The sequence below is a fragment of the Bufo bufo genome, chromosome 3 (assembly GCF_905171765.1).
Source record: "Bufo bufo chromosome 3, aBufBuf1.1, whole genome shotgun sequence".
In the NCBI taxonomy this organism is placed as follows: domain Eukaryota; kingdom Metazoa; phylum Chordata; class Amphibia; order Anura; family Bufonidae; genus Bufo; species Bufo bufo.
The window spans coordinates 692,003,776-692,026,831 of NC_053391.1; the positions used below are offsets into that span (position 1 = coordinate 692,003,776).

Sequence of the window (23,056 nt, forward strand, 5' to 3'; positions counted from 1 at the left end):
TACAAAACCTGGGATAAAACCCCAAATGCAGTGCGGCCTGGAATGAAGAGACAAACACCTTTAATGAAATATAAATAAGCCAAAACAGAAGGCTGAAGGAGACAAAACATAACTTACCAAAGAAAATACTTATTACCGCCGCATTGCCTGCCGTACAATGAAATGATGCATGAAAATTATATTCTGGAGGGTCAGAATGACGGCCTGAAGGCATAAGAGGACCAATCAGCGTGTCTGATTCGTTCCAAAACTGATAAGAACGGGGATCGAAAGGCTGCAGGTTAAAGTGAAATCACATGAATGGTGCTTGCATCTTTTTAAAGCTCTACCCTGAGTGACAAATGAACGGACCCGGATGTCCGCTTCCGTCTTAACTTCCGGAATACCTGAGACATGGATCCTGAAATATACACCCAACTAGAGGCAGCGGAGCACGTACAAACCCTGCAACCGCTGCGCCCAAAACCACCGAGCCGAACAACCCAGCTGCGCTAGAATAAGGCCTCTTGTGCCGCCCACATCGCGGGTATACCCCTTGGATTCGTCCATACTGAAACCCAAAGAACTGCGACTCCTGTAACACTGGACATGAGGCAATTGAAATATAAACAAGAAAAATTTGTGAGGGAGTCCGAACTCACAGCTTCTGTATCATAGCCCAGGGGTTTAGAAAAAAGTAAATATACAAAGTTATCTCTATTACTGAATGTTTCTGCCAGGATTCAAACTACACCTTGTATACTAGAAGCAAGTATGGCAACCACTACACACGAGGGATATCTTTACATGTTCCTTTCCTTTTTTTTTTTTTTTTTTTTGGCCCACTATGATGAATAAAATCCCGCAATATATGACAGTATTGAAAGCATAAATAGAACATATTAAATGGTTATTATTACTTTTTATTTTTTATTAAATACACACAGCATAGTGCCAAAGGTAGGAGCTAAACAGGAAGTACTACCTTACACAGGAAAGAACCCGAATATACCACTACCCATACTCTACTAATTTTATTATATTATTACGGAATATGAGAAAATAACCACGGCATATTATGTCATTACTTGTATATCTATAACATACTCTATTTATATATATATATATATATATATATATATATATTATTATTATTATTATAATTTTTATTTTTTTTTATATATATATACACATACACACACCTATATATACATATATACATACACACATACATTTTTTTTATTTATTTTATCCTAATACAGGGAATGAACCAGTGGGAGATATACTCAAAGAGGGTCACTATACCAATGGCTTTAGCTGTAACTCGCCATGCTCCAAAATAAAACCCTTTGATTTTCGAATTTTTTTATTTTTATTTTTTATTTTATTGAGATAAAAGTTTCTCCTGGGACTTAAACTCACAACCTTTCACATCAGAAGCAAGGCATTTACCCACACAGCTATGAAAGCTGTGTAGTTGGTGAACTTACGTGAAAACAAGTAAACATTTTATTTTTTATTTCTATATATATATATTTTTTTTTTAAAGGCTGAAAGGGGTTTGAACTACAGAAAGACTGGACGTTTGAGCTACCAGCTTGCCTTAAGCATTTACCCAACAGCCATAAGAGCTGCCTGGAGTACAGCATATGGCGATAGCACTAAAGTTCCAACAGGAATATACGACCTCGTCCCTTAGGCAATGAACAAAATTTTTACTATATGTAATTTAAAATTATTATTATTATTTATTTTTGTTTTTATTTTATTTTATTTTTACTGTATTGAAAGTTTCTCCAGAGATTCGAACACACATGAGAAGCATTTACCTTCCAAGCTAAAAGAAATTTAAGAGTTATAGATCCAAAAAACGTTAGAAGTTTTTTTTTTTGTTTTTTTTTAAGGGTGCACGCATCCAAGAGTGCCTAATTAATATATCACTATACAAGAAATTTCCCCAGCCCCAGTGCATCGGTACTCACCAGGCGTAGCGTAATCAGGGACGGCGCCACCGAAGTAGCAGGTACAGGAACTGCAACCCAAAGGGCCACTACAGTGACCAGGCTGAATGGATGGTAGGCACCTGCCTCTTACGGTTTTGATTGCAACATCAGACCAGACTCCTCAGACGCACCCGACATACCATCAAAAGACGATGGTGAGCGCCGCCTGGAGGAACTGGGGCGCCTACTTCCACCAGAAGCGGCGACGGACCCGGCGCTTGCGGGACCCACTTTGGCCTTGCCGTCTGGCACCTGCGAGAAGGAGGAAAAACAAAAAGCCACCCCTGCTCCAAAATTGGGAGGGGAGGGAGAGAGATGAAAACAGGAAAAAACTGAGACCCATAGTGCCCCATGGTTAGGAGGGGACGGATTAATAAACAAGGCACCAGTAATCCGCTGTATAGGCAATATTATATGTGTGGCACAGTAGGTGGCAGCAGAGGCTTATATGCATTTCGCATGGAAAGTGAGGAGAGAGAAGCTGCACAGTAAAAAAACCCATATGGATACAATAAGTGTGGTGGTGCTAGGGCCACAGTGGTGCTGGAGCCGGTCCCTGGTGCCTGGGAAGGGGGGGGGGGGAGGATTTGGTCACATAAAAAGCAGCATGAACACAGAACCCCATGAGTACTGCTAGTAGGAGGGGAAAAAAGGGGGGGGGGGCGGTAGGGGAAGCTCTGTTGTTGGGGTGAAAAAAAATTCCACATGCCCACACCACCGAACATAATTGCTAGCCACACAGGTGCCATGTAGGGGCTATAAGGGGACAGGGCAGGGCCACGGTGCGGTGCTGCAAGTCCCTGCGGGTCATTCAATAGAGAGACGCAGGTAAGATAAGGGGTTGTAATGGAGAGGGGGGAGGGGGCTGCCGTGCGGATCGCAGGTCCCTCTCTTATGCGGTGAGGCTGCTCGCATGGTGCGGCAGCTCCTGACCTGTAAATGGAGCAGAGAGCGGGGAGCGGGGGGCAAGGAGGGAGGGGGGGGGGGGCGAGAGTTACCGCCGACCCTGTTGCTTAAGTGCCGGGGCTGCCCGCATGATGCAGCAGCTCCCGGCCAGTTCTGTAAATAGGAGCGGGGGGGGGGAAGGGTGCCAGGGAAAGCCGGAACGCTCATAAATGAGCCAGCAAACCCTCACCCTCCACATACATACTCGCCAGGAGGACCACGAGGCCGCAAATCCCGCGGAAGCTTGGAGTGGACAGAGCAGAGAGGGAGACATACCTCTCCAATTTCTGCTTCCACTTGCAAGAGGAAGTGCTGGAACAGGGGGAGGGGTATAGGTACCTTCAGGATTCCTGCACCGCCCCCATCCTGTCCAAGGAGGTTCCACCAGAGAATTAACCCCTTAACGGCCGTCCTGATCTACCACTACTTAAACCTTACATGGCGGGGCCAGCTCCCAGAATGATCTAAAGGGGGAATGAGGGGGGGGGAGGACCATCAGTCCCTAAGCACCCTCCCTATACAGTCGGGCGCTTGCCAGGAGAGCGGGAGTCTTGTTCTGCCAGTTCCTGTAGCAGAATCCACACGCGATGTCCTGCCTGTAGTTCTCAAGTGCTGCGTATTGACCTTCTCAAGTACCTTTCTTGTATAACACGGGGCTTAACATAACACTATGAGACCTGTGTAATCTCTTGAAGCACACGGCTGCAGACTTACGGCTCCTGAGGTGCATCGTTCAAATTCTTACCGGAGCTCAGTCAATCCATTCATCACCTGTCATCAAGTATGAAAGCAGAGAATCATTCCACAACAGTTACTGCAGAATCCTGGATTAGATCTAGAATCTCTCTATACAAAAAGCTGAGTCACTGTGTATCCTGTATTATACTCCAGAGCTGCACTCACTGTTCTGCTGGTGGAGTCACTGTTTACATACCTTACATTACTGATCCTGAGTTCCATCCTGTATTATACTCCAGAGCTGCAATTACTATTCTGCTGGTGCAGTCACTGTGTACATACATTACTTATCCTGTACTGATTCTGAGTTACATCCTGTATTATACTCCAGAGCTGCACTCACTATTCTGCTGGTGGAGTCACTGTTTACATACCTTACATTACTGATCCTGAGTTACATCTTGTATTATACTCCGGAGCTGCACTCACTATTTTGCTGGTGGAGACACTGTGTACATACATTACTTATCCTGTACTGATCCTGAGTTACATCCTGTATTATACTCCAGAGCTGCACTCACTATTCTGCTGGTGCAGTCACTGTGTACATACATTACTTATCCTGTACTGATCCTGAGTTACATCCTGTATTATACTCCAGAGCTTCACTCACTATTCTGCTGGTGCAGTCACTGTGTACATACATTACTTATTCTGTACTGATCCTGAGTTACTTCCTGTATTATACTCCAGAGCTGCACTCACTATTCTGCTGGTGGAGTCACTGTTTACATACCTTACATTACTAATCCTGAGTTACATCCTGTATTATTCTCCACAGCTGCACTCACTATTCTGCTGGTGGAGTCGCTGTGTACATGCATTACATTACTTATCCTGTACTGATCCTGAATTACATCCAGTATTATACTCCAGAGCTGCACTCACTATTCTGCTGGTGCAGTCACTGTGTACATACATTACTTATCCTGTACTGATCCTCAGTTACATCCTGTATTATTCTCCAGAGCTGCACTCACTGTTCTGCTGGTGCAGTCACTGTGTACATACATTACTTATCCTGTACTGATCCTGAGTTACATCCTGTATTATACTCCAGAGCTGCACTCACTATTCTGCTGGTGCAGTCACTGTGTACATACATTACTTATCCTGTACTGATCCTGAGTTACATCCTGTATTATTCTCCAGAGCTGCACTCACTATTCTGCTGGTGCAGTCACTGTGTACATACATTACTTATTCAGTACTGATCCTGAGTTACATCCTGTATTATACTCCAGAGCTGCACTCACTATTCTGCTGGTGCAGTCACTGTGTACATACATTACATTACTTATCCTGTACTGATCCTGAGTTACATCCTGTATTATACTCCAGAGCTGCACTCACTATTCTGCTGGTGCAGTCACTGTGTACATACATTACATTACTTATCCTGTACTGATCCTGAGTTACATCCTGTATTATACTCCAGAGCTGCACTCACTATTCTGCTGGTGGAGTCACTGTGTACATACATTACATTACTTATCCTGTACTGATCCTGAGTTACATCCTGTATTATACTCCAGAGCTGCACTCACTATTCTGCTGGTGCAGTCACTGTGTACATACATTACATTACTTATCCTGTACTCATCCTGAGTTACATCCTGTATTATACTCCAGAGCTGCACTCACTGTTCTGCTGGTGGAGTCACTGTGTACATACATTACTTATTCTGTACTGATCCTGAGTTACATCCTGTATTATACTCCAGAGCTGCACTCACTATTCTGCTGGTGCAGTCACTGTGTACATACATTACATTACTTATCCTGTACTGATCCTGAGTTACATCCTGTATTATACTCCAGAGCTGCACTCACTATTCTGCTGGTGGAGTCACTGTGTACATACATTACTTATCCTGTACTGATCCTGAGTTACATCCTGTATTATGCACCAGAGCTGCACTTAGTATTCAGCCATTTGGGGTGATAGTATACAGTGGTGCTGGAAAGTTTGTGAACCCTTCAAAATGTTCTTTGTTTCTGTATAAATTTGACGTATATCACCTCCGATTTTCATACAAGTCCTAAAAGTTGATAAACAACCAAAAATATGAAACTGGGTAATTTATTTATTGAGGAAAGTGCTCCAATATCACATGCCTGTCGCAGTAAAAGTGTGAACCTCTGATTTCAGTATCTGCTGTGACCCCCCCTGTTTCCGGTTACTGTTGATTAGTACTGCACGTTGGCTTGGAGGAATTTTAGTTCATTCCTCTGTACAGAACAGCTTCAGCTCTGCTATGTTGGTCGGGATTTTTTGCTAAATCTCCTTGCACAACATTTCCATTGGATTAAGGTCGGGACTGTGACTTGTCTATTCCAGAATAACCATTCCTTGGTAAAAGGACTTGTGCACTCAGGGTTGTTGTCTTGCTCCATGACCCATGTTCTTTGGAGATTTAGCACACGCACAGATGTCTTGACGTCTTCCTTGAGAATTTGATGGTAAAATTCAGAATTTGTTGTTCCATAAATGATGTTGAGCAGTCCTGAGACCCATGTGTCGCAAAACAGGCCCAAACCATGGTTCCACCACCACTATGTTTAAGAGATTGGATTAGGTTCTTATGCTGGATGCTCGGTTTTCCTTTTTCCAAACATAATGTTTCTCATTTACACCAAAAAGTTCTATCTTGGTCTCATCTGTCTACAAAACATTGCTCCAGTATCCTTTTGGCTTGTCAAGGTGATCTTTATAAACTGCAGACGAGCAGCAATGTTCTTTTTGGAGAGCAGTGGCTTTCTTCTTGCAATCCAGCCATACTACTCAGTTCAGTGTCCTCCTGTGGACTCATGAACATCAACATAGGATAATTTAAGAAAGACCTTCAGTTATATAGAGGTTCCAACATTTTTATTGTCAGAACAAAGAGTGGTTTGTTCTGAATTAACCTGGAAATTTTTTCCTTTTTAACTGTCAGCAGCAGTACATTGTGGATGTGGAAAGAGTAGGGTAATCACGCCATGTGGCCACGACAGTACTGCTGCTGTTAAAAAGGGACAGTTTTTCCAGGTTTGTTCAGAACAAACCACTCTTTCTTCTGACATTAACAAGAGAGTGAGTGTATAAATATAGGCAGGCATTTTGCCCCCACTAAGGCATAATTTTAAGATGTTTGGTCCCAACAAGCCACTCCCCCCCCCCCCCATAACATCGTGTGTGTTTAGACACCACCTGCCCCCGATAAGGGAAATATGAAAAACCATAACACATGTAATTAGGGATGAGCGAACCCGAACTATATAGTTCGGGTTCGTACCGAATTTTGGGGTGTCCGTGACACGGACCCGAACCCGAACATTTTCGTAAAAGTTCGTGTTCGGGTTCGGTGTTCGGCGCTTTCTTGGCGCTTTTTGAAAGGCTGCAAAGCAGCCAATAAACAAGCGTCATACTACTTGCCCCAAGAGGCCATCACAGCCTTGCCTATTATTGGCATGGCTGTGATTGGCCAGTGCAGCATGTGACCCAGCCTCTATATAAGCTTGGGTCACGTAGCGCTGCACGTCACTCTGCTGATACAAGTGTAGGGAGAGGTTGCAACTGCGACGTTAGGGCGAGATTAGGCAGATTAACTCCTCCAAATGACTTCATTCTGTGATTGATCTGCAGCTGTGGATCATTGAAGTGCTAATATTGACTTGCTCATTTTTTGTGAGGCTGCCCAGAGCGTTTTTACATCACTTTTTTGTGGGGGGGGATCGGCGGCCATTTTGTGACTTGTGGTGCGCCAGCACAAGCTATCACCAAGTGTATTTAACCATCAATAGTGTGGTTATTTTGTGCTATATCCTACATCAGCTGCAGGCTGAGCCTGTGTCACCAAAGTGCATTTAACCATCAACAGTCTAGTTATTTTTTGGCCATATAATACATCTGGTGCAGGCTGAGCCTGTGTCACCCAAGTGCATTTAACCATCAACAGTGTGGTTATTTTTTGGCCATATACTACATCAGCTGCAGGCTGAGCCTGTGTCACCGAAGTGCATTTAACCATCAATAGTGTGGTTATTTTTTGGCCATATACTACATCAGGGGCAAGTTGAGCCTGTCACCCAGCGCCTAAAAAATAGACCTGACATTTCTATTCAACCAAATCTGTACTGTTTTAGCTGGTCAAGTTATTTCTAGTGACCGTAAAAGCACTTTTTTTTTTCTGGGTTGAAAAACTATTCCCAAATTTGCCATTCTCAAAATAACTAGTTTCTGGTATTTGAGGCCTACTTGAAATCTATCCCAAAAAGGATATCTTACATTGAAGGTACTGATAGTGTCATTCAGAAAAACCTAAGACACACACTAGCGTGCTGATAGAAGTCTGATTCTGTGATTAAACCTATACCTGTCACACAGCGCAAAAAAAAACAGGCCTCACATTTCTATTCAACCAAATCTGTACTGTTTTAGCTAGTCAAGTTATTTGTAGTGACCGTAAAAGCACACTTTTTGTTCTGGGTTGAAAAACTTTTCCCAAATTTGCCATTCTGTTTGCCACAGCCACACGTCCTAGTGTACCAACTACCTCAGGTCCCAGTAGCCGTCAGAATTTACAGGGATATTTGGTGGGGGCCAATGCCGTTCTAAGGATGGTAAGGCCTGAGCAGGTACAGGCATTAGTCAATTGGGTGGTCGACAGTCCATCCAGCACGTTCACATTATCTCCCACCCAGTCTTCTGCAAAAAGCGCACAGATGGCGCATGAAAACCAAGCCCATCAGTCTGTCACATCACCCCCATGCATATCAGGGAAACTGTCTGAGCCTCAAGTTATGCAGCAGTCTCTTATGCTGTTTGAAGACTCTGCTGCCAGGGTTTCCAAAGGGCATCCACCTAGCCCTTCCCCAGGGGTGGAAGAGATAGAATGCACTAACGCACAACCACTTATGTTTCCTGATGATGAGGACATGGGAATACCACCTCAGCACGTCTCTGATGATGACGAAACACAGGTGCCAACTGCTGCGTCTTTCTGCAGTGTGCAGACTGAACAGGAGGTCAGGGATCAAGACTGGGTGGAAGACGATGCAGGGGACGATGAGGTCCTAGACCCCACATGGAATGAAGGTCGTGCCACTGACTTTCAGAGTTCGGAGGAAGAGGCAGTGGTGAGACGGAGCCAACAGCGTAGCAAAAGTGGGAGCAGTGGGCAAAATCAGAACACCCGCCGCCAAGAGACTCCGCCTGCTACTGACCGCCGCCATCTGGGACCGAGCACCCCAAAGGCAGCTTCAAGGAGTTCCCTGGCATGGCACTTCTTCAAACAATGTGCTGACGACAAGACCCGAGTGGTTTGCACGCTGTGCCATCAGAGCCTGAAGCGAGGCATTAACGTTCTGAACCTTAGCACAACCTGCATGACCAGGCACCTGCATGCAAAGCATGAACTGCAGTGGAGTAAACACCTTAAAAACAAGGAAGTCACTTAGGCTCCCCCTGCTACCTCTTCTGCTGCTGCCGCCTCGGCCTCTTCTGCTGCTGCCGCCGCCTCGGCCTCTTCCTCTGCCTCTGGAGGAACGTTGGCACCTGCCGCCCAGCAAACATGGGATGTACCACCAACACCACCACCTGCGTCACCAAGCATCTCAACCATGTCACACGGCAGCGTTCAGTTCTCCATCTCACAAACATTTGAGAGAAAGCGTAAATTCCCACCCAGCCACCCTCGATCTCTGGCCCAGAATGCCAGCATTTCTAAACTACTGGCCTATGAAATGCTGTCATTTAGGCTGGTGGACACACACAGCTTCAAACAGCTCATGTCACTTGCTGTCCCACAGTATGTTGTTCCCAGCCGCCACTACTTCTCCAAGAGAGCCGTGCCTTCCCTGCAAGTGTCCGATAAAATCAAGTGTGCACTGCGCAACGCCATCTGTGGCAAGGTCCACCTAACCACAGATACGTGGACCACTAAGCACGGCCAGGGACGCTATATCTCCCTAACTGCACACTGGGTAAATGTAGTGGCGGCTGGGCCCCAGGCGGAGAGCTGTTTGGCGCACGTCCTTCCGCCGCCAAGGATCGCAGGGCAACATTCTTTGCCTCCTGTCTCCTCCTCCTCCTACTCAGCTTCCTCCTCCTCTTCTTCCACCTGCTCATCCAGTCAGCCACACACCTTCACCACCAACTTCAGCACAGCCCGGGGTAAACGTCAGCAGGCCATTCTGAAACTCATACAGGAGTTGTGGCGGGGTATAGAACAACAGACCGACGAGTGGTTGCTGCCGGTGAGCCTCAAGCCCGGCCTGGTGGTGTGCGATAATGGGCGAAATCTCGTTGCAGCTCTGGGACTAGCCGGTTTGACGCACATCCCTTGCCTGGCGCATGTGCTGAATTTGGTGGTGCAGAAGTTCATTCGCAACTACCCCGACATGTCAGAGCTGCTGCATAAAGTGCGGGCCGTCTGTTCGCGCTTCTGGCGTTCACACCCTGCCGCTGCTCGCCTGTCTGCGCTACAGCGTAACTTCGGCCTTCCCGCTCACCGCCTCATATGCGACGTACCCACCAGGTGGAACTCCACCTTGCATATGCTGGACAGACTGTGCGAGCAGCAGCAGGCCATAGTGGAGTTTCAGCTGCACCACGCACGGGTCAGTCGCACTGTGGATCAGACACACTTCACCACCAATGACTGGGCCTCCATGCGAGACCTGTGTGCCCTGTTGCGTTGTTTCGAGTACTCCACCAACATGGCCAGTGGCGATGACGCCGTTATCAGAGTTACAATACCACTTTTATGTCTCCTTGAGAAAACACTTAGGGCGATGATGGAAGAGGAGGTGGCCCAGGAGGAAGAGGTGGAAGAGGGGTCATTTTTAGCACTTTCAGGCCAGTCTCTTCGAAGTGACTCAGAGGGAGGTTTTTTGCAACACCAGAGGCCAGGTACAAATGTGGCCAAACAGGGCCCACTACTGGAGGACGAGGAGGACGAGGAGGTGGAGGAGAATGAGGATGAAGCATGTTCACAGCGGGGTGGCACCCAAAGCAGCTCGGGCCCATCACTGGTGCGTGGCTGGGGGGAAACGCAGGACGATGACGATACGCCTCCCACAGAGGACAGCTTGTCCTTACCTCTGGGCAGCCTGGCACACATGAGCGACTACATGCTGCAGTGCCTGCGCAACGACAGCAGAGTTGCCCACATTTTAACGTGTGCGGACTACTGGGTTGCCACCCTGCTGGATCCCCGGTACAAAGACAATGTGCCCACCTTACTTCCTGCACTGGAGCGTGATAGGAAGATGCGCGAGTACAAGCGCACGTTGGTAGACGCGCTACTGAGAGCATTCCCAAATGTCACAGGGGAACCAGTGGAAGCCCAAGGCGAAGGCAGAGGAGGAGCAAGAGGTCGCCAACGCAGCTGTGTCACGCCCAGCTCCTCTGAGGGCAGGGTTAGCATGGCAGAGATGTGGAAAAGTTTTGTCACCACGCCACAGCTAACTGCACCACCACCTGATACGGAACGTGTTAGCAGGAGGCAACATTTCACTAACATGGTGGAACAGTACCTGTGCACACCCCTCCACGTACTGACTGATGGTTCGGCCCCATTCAACTTCTGGGTCTCCAAATTGTCCACGTGGCCAGAGCTAGCCTTTTATGCCTTGGAGGTGCTGGCCTGCCCGGCGGCCAGCGTTTTGTCTGAACGTGTATTCAGCACGGCAGGGGGCGTCATTACAGACAAACGCAGCCGCCTATCTACAGCCAATGTGGACAAGCTGACGTTCATAAAAATGAACCAGGCATGGATCCCACAGGACCTGTCCATCCCTTGTGCAGATTAGATATTAACTACCTCCCCTTAACAATATATTATTCTACTCCAGGGCACTTCCTCATTCAATACTATTTTTAATTTCATTTTACCATTATATTGCGGGGCAACCCAAAGTTGAATGAACCTCTCCTCTGTCTGGGTGCCGGGGCCTAAATGTGTGACAGTGGCCAGTTCCAGTGGTGGGTGACGTGAAGACTGATTCTCTGCTATGACATGAAGACTGATTCTGTGCTGACATCAGGCCAGATTCTCTGTTACGGGACCTCTCTCCTCTGCCTGGGTGCCTGGGCCTAAATGTGTGACAGTGGCCTGTTCCAGTGGTGGGTGACGTGAAGCCTGAATCTCTGCTATGACATGAAGACTGATTCTGCGCTGACATAAGGCCAGATTCTCTGTTACGGACCTCTCTCCTCTGCCTGGGTGCCTGGGCCTAAATGTGTGACAGTGGCCTGTTCCAGTGGTGGGTGACGTGAAGTCTGATTCTCTGCTATGACATGAAGACAGATTCTGCGCTGACATAAGGCCAGATTCTCTGTTACGGGACCGCTCTCCTCTGTCTGGGTGCCGGGGCCTAAATGTGTGACAGTGGCCTGTTCCAGTGGTGGGTCACGTGAAGCCTGATTCTCTGCTATGACATGAAGACAGATTCTGCGCTGACATAAGGCCAGATTCTCTGTTACGGGACCTCTCTCCTCTGTCTGGGTGCCGGGGCCTAAATGTGTGACAGTGGCCTGTTCCAGTGGTGGGTGACGTGAAGCCTGATTCTCTGCTATGACATGAAGACTGATTCTGTGCTGACATGAAGCCAGATTCTCTGCTATGGCATGAAGAGACTGATTCTCTGCTGACATGAAGCCAGATTCTCTGCTATGGGACCTCTGTCCAATTGATATTGGGTCATTTTTATTTTTTATTTTTTTATTTTAATTCATTTCCCTATCCACATTTGTTTGCAGGGGATTTACCTACATGTTGCTGCCTTTTGCAGCCCTCTAGCTCTTTCCTGGGCTGTTTTACAGCCTTTTTAGTGCCCAAAAGTTCGGGTCCCCATTGACTTCAATGGGGTTCGGGACGAAGTTCGGTTCCGGTTCGGATCCCGAACCCGAACATTTCCGTGAAGATCGGCCGAACTTCTCGAACCCGAACATCCAGGTGTTCGCTCAACTCTACATGTAATGGTACGCTGTGTTTAAACCCTTTCTGTCCTGGATGGGACTTTAGAGATTGTGCATGCTCATGACCCCGGCATCTGATCGGGCAAAAACCCGGAAGTGCATGCTTCCAGGTGTGTTTTGGCTCCCCCTGATGAGGATCGGGGGTGGGGGAGCGTGTGTATGGCAGCCTCTGTATTCCTCAATGATACAAGGCGGTCGCATGTTAGTTCCTAAGGAGCCCCTGCCTGGTGTAGGGCTCTAAAGAAAAATAGTAAAATCCTCTTACACTCCTATGCTAATTGGGAACTATAAAAAAAAGAAGAGAAAGACAATGAAAGCCCTAGGAGACCTCCGTGTCATATACCACTTTCCAGGCCAATTTGAGTATATTTGTGTAGAATCAATTCAGGCACAAATAAAACATTTTTAAATAACTTGGACATAAAACTAATTTCAAGAAGTTTGCAATCTTTGATGGAGCCTAAATTCTCCTAAATGGTTTAGTAATTTTTTTTTCCAGCCTGATGAGCATCAGCAACTCTTCTCATGAGGTCCACGCACATTTTTTTAAATCGCATTCCAAGAGCTATAACTTTTTTGTTTTTTCATCAATGTACTTGTATGAGGTCTTATTTTTTGCAGGAGAAGTTATAGTTTTTAATTCACCATTTTGGGTACATGTAATGATTGATTAAAGCCAGCTGTTTAGCTAAAAAACCCTTTGTTTACATCAGCAGAAAGCTGTATTAGTGGTCACTAAGGGGTTAATGCCATGATACACTTCCAGAAATCTGCAGACAGTTGTTTTGGGTGATTGACCATCATCAGAGCAGAGAGTATTGGCTTAACTTGATGAGAGTCCTAAGTCAGGATTTTGGGGGTACTATTTCTCCTTGGGGAGAGAGCACCATTAATGAGGGGCAATCACCCCGAAACAGCTGTCTGCAGATGAGACGCTGGCTTATTTAATATCGTAATCATGTCTCAAGGCCTATTTAAAGGGTTGAACATTAACTTATAGGATAGCTGCCTTACATCTGGTGGCATTAGAGGCAGAGCTTGTTAAGAGCTAATTTGCATCCCTTTCTTCCCAGAAGTCCAGAGGAGCTTGTATGGCCTATAAGTCTCCTCACACCAACTAAGGCGCTTTCCCCAAGAAGAGATAGTACCCCCCTAATCAGTCTTTACTGTAGCATTCTATTCATGAATCTCAGGATGAGTAAAGATATATGACGTATCCACATAGGAGAGTGTTGTAGATAATTGCATAGTGGAGGACGAAGCTCCAGTGAATGAGGAGATGATAAATCCTACATCTGTGGCTATGTGAACTATCAGGCTCCTCAGGGGAGGGGACCATATTATGTCACATATAATATATCATTTGTAACATGTTGCCTTGTTATTTCAGATCTTTGTGGTTTGTCATGGACTCCTGCAGCTCTCCCAGCTCCTTCTGTCTGCCTACCTCAAGAGTTCAATTTCCACTATTGAGAAGCGCTTTGGGATCTCCAGTCAGACATCTGGGATTCTGGCTTCCTTTAATGAGGTGACTTTACCCTTCCAGGGGGCACCCAGATATTTTAATTGGTGGTGGTGGGTTATGGAGTTGTCCCTGAACTGCCTTCTGCCTACTTCCAACCTTCGGTAGATTCCCAGTCCCTCTCTGTCCTCCTTGGTGGCTTTTGCCTGTTGCCAGGGTACATTCTCTTTTTCCACTACTTTTAATGTGGAGGCTGAGAAGGAGAGATGTGGGCATACATAGCCAAGGATGGCCATGCTCACTCATGCTCTCTCTGTCTGTACTGCAGGTCTGCACTGGCGTGCCTTTCAGGCTGTGCTGACTGGCTTACCCTCATGCTCCCAGGAATAAAATCTAGGTGTGGAAAACCACACACATACTCTATAAACGTAAACATGCCACAAAATAAACCCTAGACCCCAAAACAAACCATCCAAGCTAAAACAGACCAGACCTTAAGTAAACCCAGAACCCAGACCCTAAATAAATCCAGAACCTAGAGCTGACCATCTCAACTAAAGCAGATCCCAGAAGAGACCCTAATTCAGTCCAGACATGAGACCTTACTCTCTAATCTAACACAGACCCCAGTATAAGCCCTAAATATACCTCAACCAGACCCTCTCAACTAAAACCTGCTGCAGAATAAACCCTTAATAAATCTAGACCCCAAAGCAAACCCTCTAAACTAAAACACCCCAGGACAAACCTTTAATAAATCCAGAGCCCTGACCAGACCCTCTAAACTAAAACAGACCCCCAGACAGTGGCGTGCGGGTCCTTTCTCTGGAACCCCCCATCCCCCAATACTTTAAAAAAAATTGTACCCCCTCACAGTAGAATTACCCCCTTTGTGCAACCTTTACAGTAGTTTTGTACAGATGTGTGCCCCCTCACAGTAGTTAAGCCCACATTGTGCCCCCTCACAGTAGTTATGCCCTCTCTGTGCCCCTTTCACAGTAATAATCCCCATTGTGCCCCCTTCAAGTAATAATCTCAATTGTACCCCTTTTATAGTAATAATGCCCACTGTGCCCCCTTCACAGTAATAATGCCCATTGTGCCCCCTTAATAGTAGTAATGTCCACTGTGCTAGTAATGCCCTCTGTGCCCCCTCCATAGTAGAAATCCCACTTGTGCCCCCCTCACAGTAATAATGCCCACTGTGCCCCCTTCATTGTAGTAATGCCCTCTGGCTCTATGCCCCCTCCATAGTAGAAATGCCCATTGTGTCCCTTTCACATTAGTAATGCCCTCTGTCCCCCCCCCCCCCCCCATAGTTATAAAGTCCTCTGTGCCCCCTCCATAGTAATAAAGTCCTCTGTGCCCCTCCATTGTAATGAAGTCCTCTGTGCCCCCTCCATAGTAATAAAGCCCTCTGTGCCCCCTCTGTATTAAAAACAAAAAACAAAGTAACTACTCACCTTGTCCCGTTCCTGAAGCTCACATACCTCTCTTCCCTGCAGGCACAGATCGCTCTGCAGCACGGTGTGGGCGGAGCTTGTGCATATTTCCAGGCTGCAGGCTCCACCCACACAGGCTGGCTGTACGATCTACAGTATGTCTGCAGGCTGAATGGGGGAGTGGGGAGAAGTCTTCCTGCTTCACCATTCTGTGCTCCACTGGCCTGAAGGAGGGGAGGAGCGCTGGGAGCTGAGCGGCCAGTGACAGGACCGCAGCTCCCAGTGCTCCAGCAATGAGCGCTTCTATCTGTATTGATGGAAGCGCTCATTGCTTCTGCCACCTTCCTGAGAGCTGGCACCCGGGGCGGACCACCCCCCACGCTTCCCCCTTAGTATGCCACTACCGGCCAGAACAGATATTAAATAAAGACCCCAGACCAGGCCCTCTGAGCTAATCCATGCTCCAGAATAAACCCTAAATAAATCCAGACCCCAGACCAGACCCTATATAGATTTAAAGAGATGACATCAATGCCTATGCTTGGAAGGGTTTTGGAATTGTCTGAGGAAGTAGTACCCAACACCATGCTATGCTCATTCATGTAGTTGAGTTTGATACTGCATTCACTTGCATGGAGCTAGGCTACAGTACCAGACACAGCCTCACGAATGATGGTAGTGCATGTAATAGCAGTGGTCTCAAGAGCAGGCGATTGTCGGGAAGGAATGCTTACTTTCTGATAATCATCTGCCTGATCTCCCGACATAAACAAGCCCTAGTGTACCCTACCACAAAGCATGTTTGCTTATACAGGCATGGGTCCCTTAAAGGGATTATGCAAGAATTGGAGAGGTTTGGGCAAACCCTAAGACTTGGCAAGACCTGTTAAGGAAAGAATACTTACCTGCTTTCCGGCGCTGGCTCCCCACTCCTTCTCCTACCGGCCTCCAATGCTCTGCTGGTCTCTCTCACTGGAACATCTTGTTTGACATTGCGCAGCCAATCGCTGCCCAAAACATCTGTCAAACCAGATGTTAACAGTTTGGGGGCTCAGCAGAGCATCACAGGCCTGGAGGAGAAGTAGCAGGGAGTCATTTCCAGGAAGCAGGTAAGTAGTCTTCCCTTTACAGGTTCGGCCATTTGGGGAGAAAGGGGGATGCCAAAGACCCCAATCTTGCACAACCCCTTTCAGGCTGGTGGTCCTTCCATCCAGCTGACACCAGCTCTACTGTCATGGTTAATTGTAGATTTTTTTTTGTATATTTTTGTACCTACACATTGTTCCTAACCCTTGAGTGTGGTGTGGAGGGTGAAACTTCTGGAATTAGTTTAGGTCCTGTAACTTCTCTGCTACTTCTGGTTTCAGATTGGGAACACCGTGCTTATTGTCTTCGTCAGCTACTTTGGAAGTCGAGTACACCGGCCACGGTTCATCGGGTGTGGAGCTCTGATCGTCTGCCTTGCTGGATTTATTATGTGTCTACCTCATTTTATTATGGGACAGTACGAATATGACAAATCTTTCGCTAGTAAGTAAAGGTATTGGAGAAATATCCTCCCAGGCCATGCCTAGACAATTTGGATAACTGGCTGAATATACAAAAAGCAGGGCTATATAAGAGTCAATAAGTTGTAACCGTTGCTTCACTGGTGGTTTAGGGTAGTGAAGGGGTTGATACCTACTTCCCTTGTGTTCTACCTGCTTACCAGATAGTCTAGTGAAAGGTGAGGGTTAATATCAAGTTCCTGGGTATATGGGTAACAAAGAGAATAATGCCTACTTATTGATGATCTATTAGAATTTAGAGTTTTCGAGGGGTAATGTCTAATCCCAGGTGTGAATTAGAGTGAAGGAGATAAAGACTGATTCCTTGGCGATCTAGTGAAACAAAGAGGTCAATATCAGAGTCCCAGATGGTCTCAAATCTTCTCAGTCCCAGGTAGCAAAGGGATTAATGCTTGATTCTCTTGTGGTCTAGGGTAGCATGCAGGTGAATATCTGCTTCCCTGAGAGTTTAGCGAAGAGAAAAGGTTTATGTCAGCATCATTGGTGGTCTAGGGTAGTAAGGGGGGTATGTATACACTTTCCGAGTTGTCTAGGTTAATGAAAAGGTAAATGTTGGCTTCCATGGTGTCCTGGAGCAATGGAGAAGTTCAAGATTATGTCTGGTGGTATTATGTAGTCCCATCTACAGCTGTCCAGTATTGATGCCTTCATCTGTAGATTGTTTTTGTTGGGTTTTCCATTTATTGTAACAGAGATCCAGGTCTATAAGAAGATTTTAAAGTTAGTAGTCTTAGTTGACCAAGTGTAGACTGTCTTACCTTGTGTTCCATGAAAGAACGCTACAATAATAAGTCTCGTAGAGTAGCAGATGTGACCAAGTCTCGTAGAGTAGCAGATGTGACCAGTCAACAAGGGGCTTTTGGTCTATAAATGGGCAGGTAGACATGGTCCTTAGTACAGATGTGTGGAGGGCAAGGCCGCTATATTCATCTTCCACCCTCTATTCTAGGCGTCTACAGTAACACAACGGATATTTGTCAGTCTGGACTATTAAGCCAAAGTCCCAGCAGTGATCAGTGTGTGGCAAAGACTCAAACAGACAACAAGAATGTCTTGTCCATCCTGTTCATCGGTCAGATTCTCCTCGGGATCGGTGGTGTGCCCATTCAGCCTTTCGGAATTTCTTACATTGACGATTACGCCAGCAAAAGGAACTCGCCTCTTTACATAGGTGAGATGGGATGTAAATGGGATTCAAATGTGATAATTTAAGAAAGTGTTATCCTTGAGGTTTTCCTGGTTCTCGCCCTTTAAAGCTGCTACCTCTTGAAATAGTACCAGTATGGTTGGCTGCTGACAAACAGTGACCAGAGACACTGGTACTTAGCATTGAGGGAACAGGCAAACTCATAACAGGATATGCAAATCAGTGAAACAGTCCAAAGGTCAGAACAGGTAGCACAGTCAGTACTATTAACAGGTACAGTTCAGGTCAGGAGGCAGAGCATCAGGAACCAGGAAACAGGCAGAGGTCATTATATAGGCAGAAAATGGATTAGAGCTCTAAACAGACTCTGGCAAGGTAGAGAGACCTGGGAAAATCTGTAGAGGTCAGCAGTACAGCTATATAGCAATTAACAATTAGAAACAGCCTTGCAGCAGCTCACAGGGCAAGAGGAGATTAACCCTTCCAGTACTGCAACAGTACAGGAAGTCATCCCCTATAAGCACAGGACAGTGATGGCCATGAACTGCAATTGTAATGCCTAAAAATTAACTTCTTCTTCCCTATATTGTACCAATCCTTAGTTGAAGCCAATGGAATACTCCAGAGCTGCATTCACAATTCTGTTGGCTGTTATTGGACATAGTCAGCAAACTTGCACACTGTTCATTTGCATAATATCCAGTGACTGTAAAGTGCAGCATCTGGTATAAGGTGGACATTTCAAAAAATCTATATATGAGAGGAGGCTCTGTTTAGGTGTTGAACAAGTAGGGAATGCTACAAAATGTCAGCTCTGCAGCCTACAAAAAAACTCAAAACAAAATCTGAGCAACAATCTGGGCACTTCAAAATAATTTGAAGTGTTTGCCTTCTCTACAGACAGTGGAGGGGGTGGAGGACCACACGAATGCAGGATCAGACTACACAGGATTGTTTGTAGTCTGTAACCATGGTAACATAGATCTTCACAGAAGCTGTAGAAACTAAACACAAAGAGATCCTGTGGATTGAAGACCTGCTCTGCCACCAGGGTTGGGTTGGCCCCAGGTGTCTGTATGTGGGTCCTTGGGTGACAGTCACAGTGAAGTGTAGAGCATTATAACCCAGGATGAACTTCGCTAGCACTTTTTACAGGAGCTCCCGGGCCCCGACACAAAATCTGTAACCAGAGATGTAAAGTGCCTTCAGACACCTGAGTGTGACTGCCACCTGTGCCCTTCTGCTTAATGTGTACATGCCCTTACGTGTGGGTGCTGCAGGGTGTGACCCGTCTGCTCAGCTGTAGCCCGTCTGTCCCGGAGATGAGCAGCGTGCAGCCAGATTCCTCACATCTTCGCCAAACTAGATTCTCCTCATTTTGGATCTCATCCAGTCACACAAACACGAAACACTGTGGCCGTGACTCAACAGTTCCTGAGGAAAAAGAAGCTGCGAGATTTCTCTGAATTCTGCAAATTTCTGCTTCAAAGGAAATACAAAAACATCCATTAGTAATAATAAAACACGGGAGGGGGTGAAAACGAGGCGAGAAGACCACCCAAATCCAACAACTATCTATCTATCTATCTATCTATCTATCTATCTATCTATCTATCTATCTATCTATCTATCTATCTATCTCTATCTTACCTGAGAGTTCCTCCTAATATATTCTAATGATAAGATAATAGATTCTGCTCCGGGTCGATGTTCATTGTAATGGATTCTGCCTCTGGGATGAGCGCTCTCTGCTCTGCAGGATCCTGAGTTTATCATTTGCAGGATCAAATATTTGTCCATAAATTACATTTTGCAGAGTGACTTTAATGATTCTGGTAATCCCCAGATAACACCACGCCTCATACATAATGTAAGCGATGCTGCATTGCCTTCATGTCACACATATCCAGTTTTCTAAGGATACGAGACGCCGCAGTGAAGTGGTTTTTATCTTGGACATTGCTGAATGATTTTGATGTTTGTCTAGTTTTTCCTTGTGGATTTGTTGGATAATTCCACTAGAAACCGTGACATGAATTGTGGGCAGAATATCTTTCCTGCATTCGATTAAGGCCTCATGCACACGACCGTGGTGTGTTTTGCGGTCCGCAGATCGCGGATGGCATCCGTGCGCATTCCACAATTTGCAGAACGGCACGGACAGCTTTTACATATAACTGTAAAGCGCGGACAAGAATAGGACATGTTATATTTTTTTAGCGGGGCCATGGAACGGAGCAACGGATGCGGACAGCACATGGAGTGCTGTTCACATCTTTTGTGGCCATATTGAAGTGAATGAGTCCGCACACGAGCCGTCAAAACTGCGGCTCGGATGCGGACCAAAACAACGGCCGTGTGCATGAGGCCTAATAGTAATGACTTCACCATCCTATGAATGTGAGCAGTTGCTCCGCTGTATCCACGCACTCTGTGGGCTCCATGTTCTGATTTGGTCCCTTCCTGCGTCTTTCTACTTTTATTCCTGTCATCCTGTTCCGTGTTTCCTTCATCCCCTACCACCCTGCCTCATTCATTTCTGTTCTCACTGCTTCATCCATGTCCTCATGACCTTCAGTTTCTCCATCACTTTTCTAATTTATCCATGTCCTGCTTCTACTCCCTTCACCTGGTTCCTGTTCTAACACTGTCTACTCAGCCCCAGCCATGTTCTGCCTTGGTTCTTTGATTTCTTCTGTTCTGTTTCCTGCCTCAGTTCCATCCATGAGCATTTTTCATTTATCAGAATTCTATCTCCAATCGAAGTCCTTCTGTTCCGTTCCTGTCCTGCCTTGATTCCATTATCATCCTGCCCTGATTCCATTCCTGTCCTGCCTTAATTCCATCCCCATCCTGCCTTTGTTGTTCCATCCTTGTCCTGCCTTGATTCCATTTCCCCCTATCCTGCCTTGCATCCACCCCCCTGTCCTGCCTTGCATCCACCCCCCCTGTCCTGCCTTGCATCCACCCCCCTGTCCTGCCTTGCATCCACCCCCCCTGTCCTGCCTTGCATCCACCCCCCTGTCCTGCCTTGCATCCACCCCCCTGTCCTGCCTTGCATCCACCCCCCTGTCCTGCCTTGCATCCACCCCCCTGTCCTGCCTTGCATCCACCCCCCTGTCCTGCCTTGCATCCATCCCCCTGTCCTGCCTTGCATCCACCCCCTGTCCTGCCTTGCATCCACCCCCCTGTCCTGCCTTGCATCCACCCCCTGTCCTGCCTTGCATCCATCCCCCTGTCCTGCCTTGCATCCACCCCCTGTCCTGCCTTGCATCCACCCCCTGTCCTGCCTTGCATCCACCCCCCTGTCCTGCCTTGCATCCACCCCCCTGTCCTGCCTTGCATCCACCCCCTGTCCTGCCTTGCATCCACCCCCCTGTCCTGCCTTGGTTCCATCCTTGCCCTGCCTTGTCTTCATCCCTATGCTGCCTTGTTTTCACCTTGTGCCCTGCTTTCCTTCTATTCCTGTCCTTCTTGCTTCCATCTTGGTCCTAGCTTGCTTCCATCTTGGTCCTATCTTGATTCTACCTTTTATCTTGCCTCTGTTCCAATTATGACCTTTTTGTCCCATCTATGTCCTGCTTTGATTCTTACCATGTCCTATACAGGTTCTTTCATGTTCCATATAAGTTTTATCCCTGTCCTGCCTTCCCTCCACCCATGTCCTGCTTTCATTCCATCTGTGTCCCCCTCTCCTTGCCCCCTGCCATCTTACCTTGGTTCAATCCATGTCCTCCTATCCCTTTCCATCTGTGTCCTGCTCCATTCCATCTGTGCCCCCTTATGTTCCCTCTGTTTTCTGCCACTGGAGCCTCATTTACCTGCCTCTATGTAACTCAAGTAAATGAGACTAAGCTGCAGTACTGCCCATGACCCATGGCCAGGTGTGGCGCTGTTTCTGGAAGAAATCAGCCATGTTTTCATAATCCTGGACAAACCCTCTAAGGACTCCTTCTTTCAGGACTTCAATCTGTTATGACCAAGTTGTGTAATTCCAGTCATTCTTATCCAATCCATTAACATAAGGACGTCTCCGATCATTTACAATCATATTAGAACGATTCAGGGTACAAAGTGTTCCTCTAAATCCTCCCTATCTTTCATCTTCTTCAGGCATCCTCTTTGCTGTGACGGTGATGGGCCCCGGCGTCGCTTTCATCCTGGGATCGGCCATGTTACGCTACTATGTGGACATTGACAAGCTCCCAGCCAGTGAGTGTGAACGCTAAGCAAGCATTAGGCTGAGATCCAAAGCTTCGAGGCGACTATGACAGCGGGCTGCCGATGGTCCAGAAATAAAGGCGACCTGACAGGTGCCGTGCTGCCGAGCGTTGCCGCCTTCTGCCGACTCATGAAATGTCTATTATCGGCCCAGCACGCTGTCTGCTGCAGCATCTGCTGCTATCTCAGCGTGCAAGACCTTTAACTCTGCAACGTGTTCAGTAACAAAACCTCAAAGTGCTGCTCCGAGAGTAGGACTGACGTATCTAAGTATCTGGACGTATCTAGGTCAGACGGATAGAGAGTCATCATCTTGGAAACATCTATCTCCTCTCCTAGTAAACTAGCGTGTCCCTCAAAAATGTATACATGTTTGCAAAATAATAGCAATAACATTTAAAGGGCCAGCAAACTATTTGTGCAAGTTTCCATGCCTGTAATCTACAGTCCGCAGCTCATTCATATAGGTCCTGGACCTTGAGGGACAGTGGAGCTTGCAATGTCATGGAGGCCACAAACACAGTATAAACCATGCCTGGATTGATACAATTGTGACCATATTACAAGATCAGGAGTTGTCACCTTG

The 23,056-nt window shown here is 46.7% G+C and overlaps 1 protein-coding gene across 1 annotated transcript in view; it reads left to right on the forward strand.

Moving 5' to 3' along the window:
• The window catches only part of LOC120996567 (solute carrier organic anion transporter family member 2B1-like), a 134,347-nt gene that overhangs the window by 31,779 nt on the left and 79,512 nt on the right, over positions 1 to 23,056 (forward strand). Inside the window, exons 3-6 of the mRNA XM_040426555.1 lie at positions 14,021 to 14,158; positions 16,902 to 17,064; positions 18,052 to 18,273; positions 22,363 to 22,461. Coding sequence (XP_040282489.1) covers positions 14,021 to 14,158; positions 16,902 to 17,064; positions 18,052 to 18,273; positions 22,363 to 22,461 — 622 coding nt within the window. The remainder of the gene's footprint in view (positions 1 to 14,020; positions 14,159 to 16,901; positions 17,065 to 18,051; positions 18,274 to 22,362; positions 22,462 to 23,056) is intronic.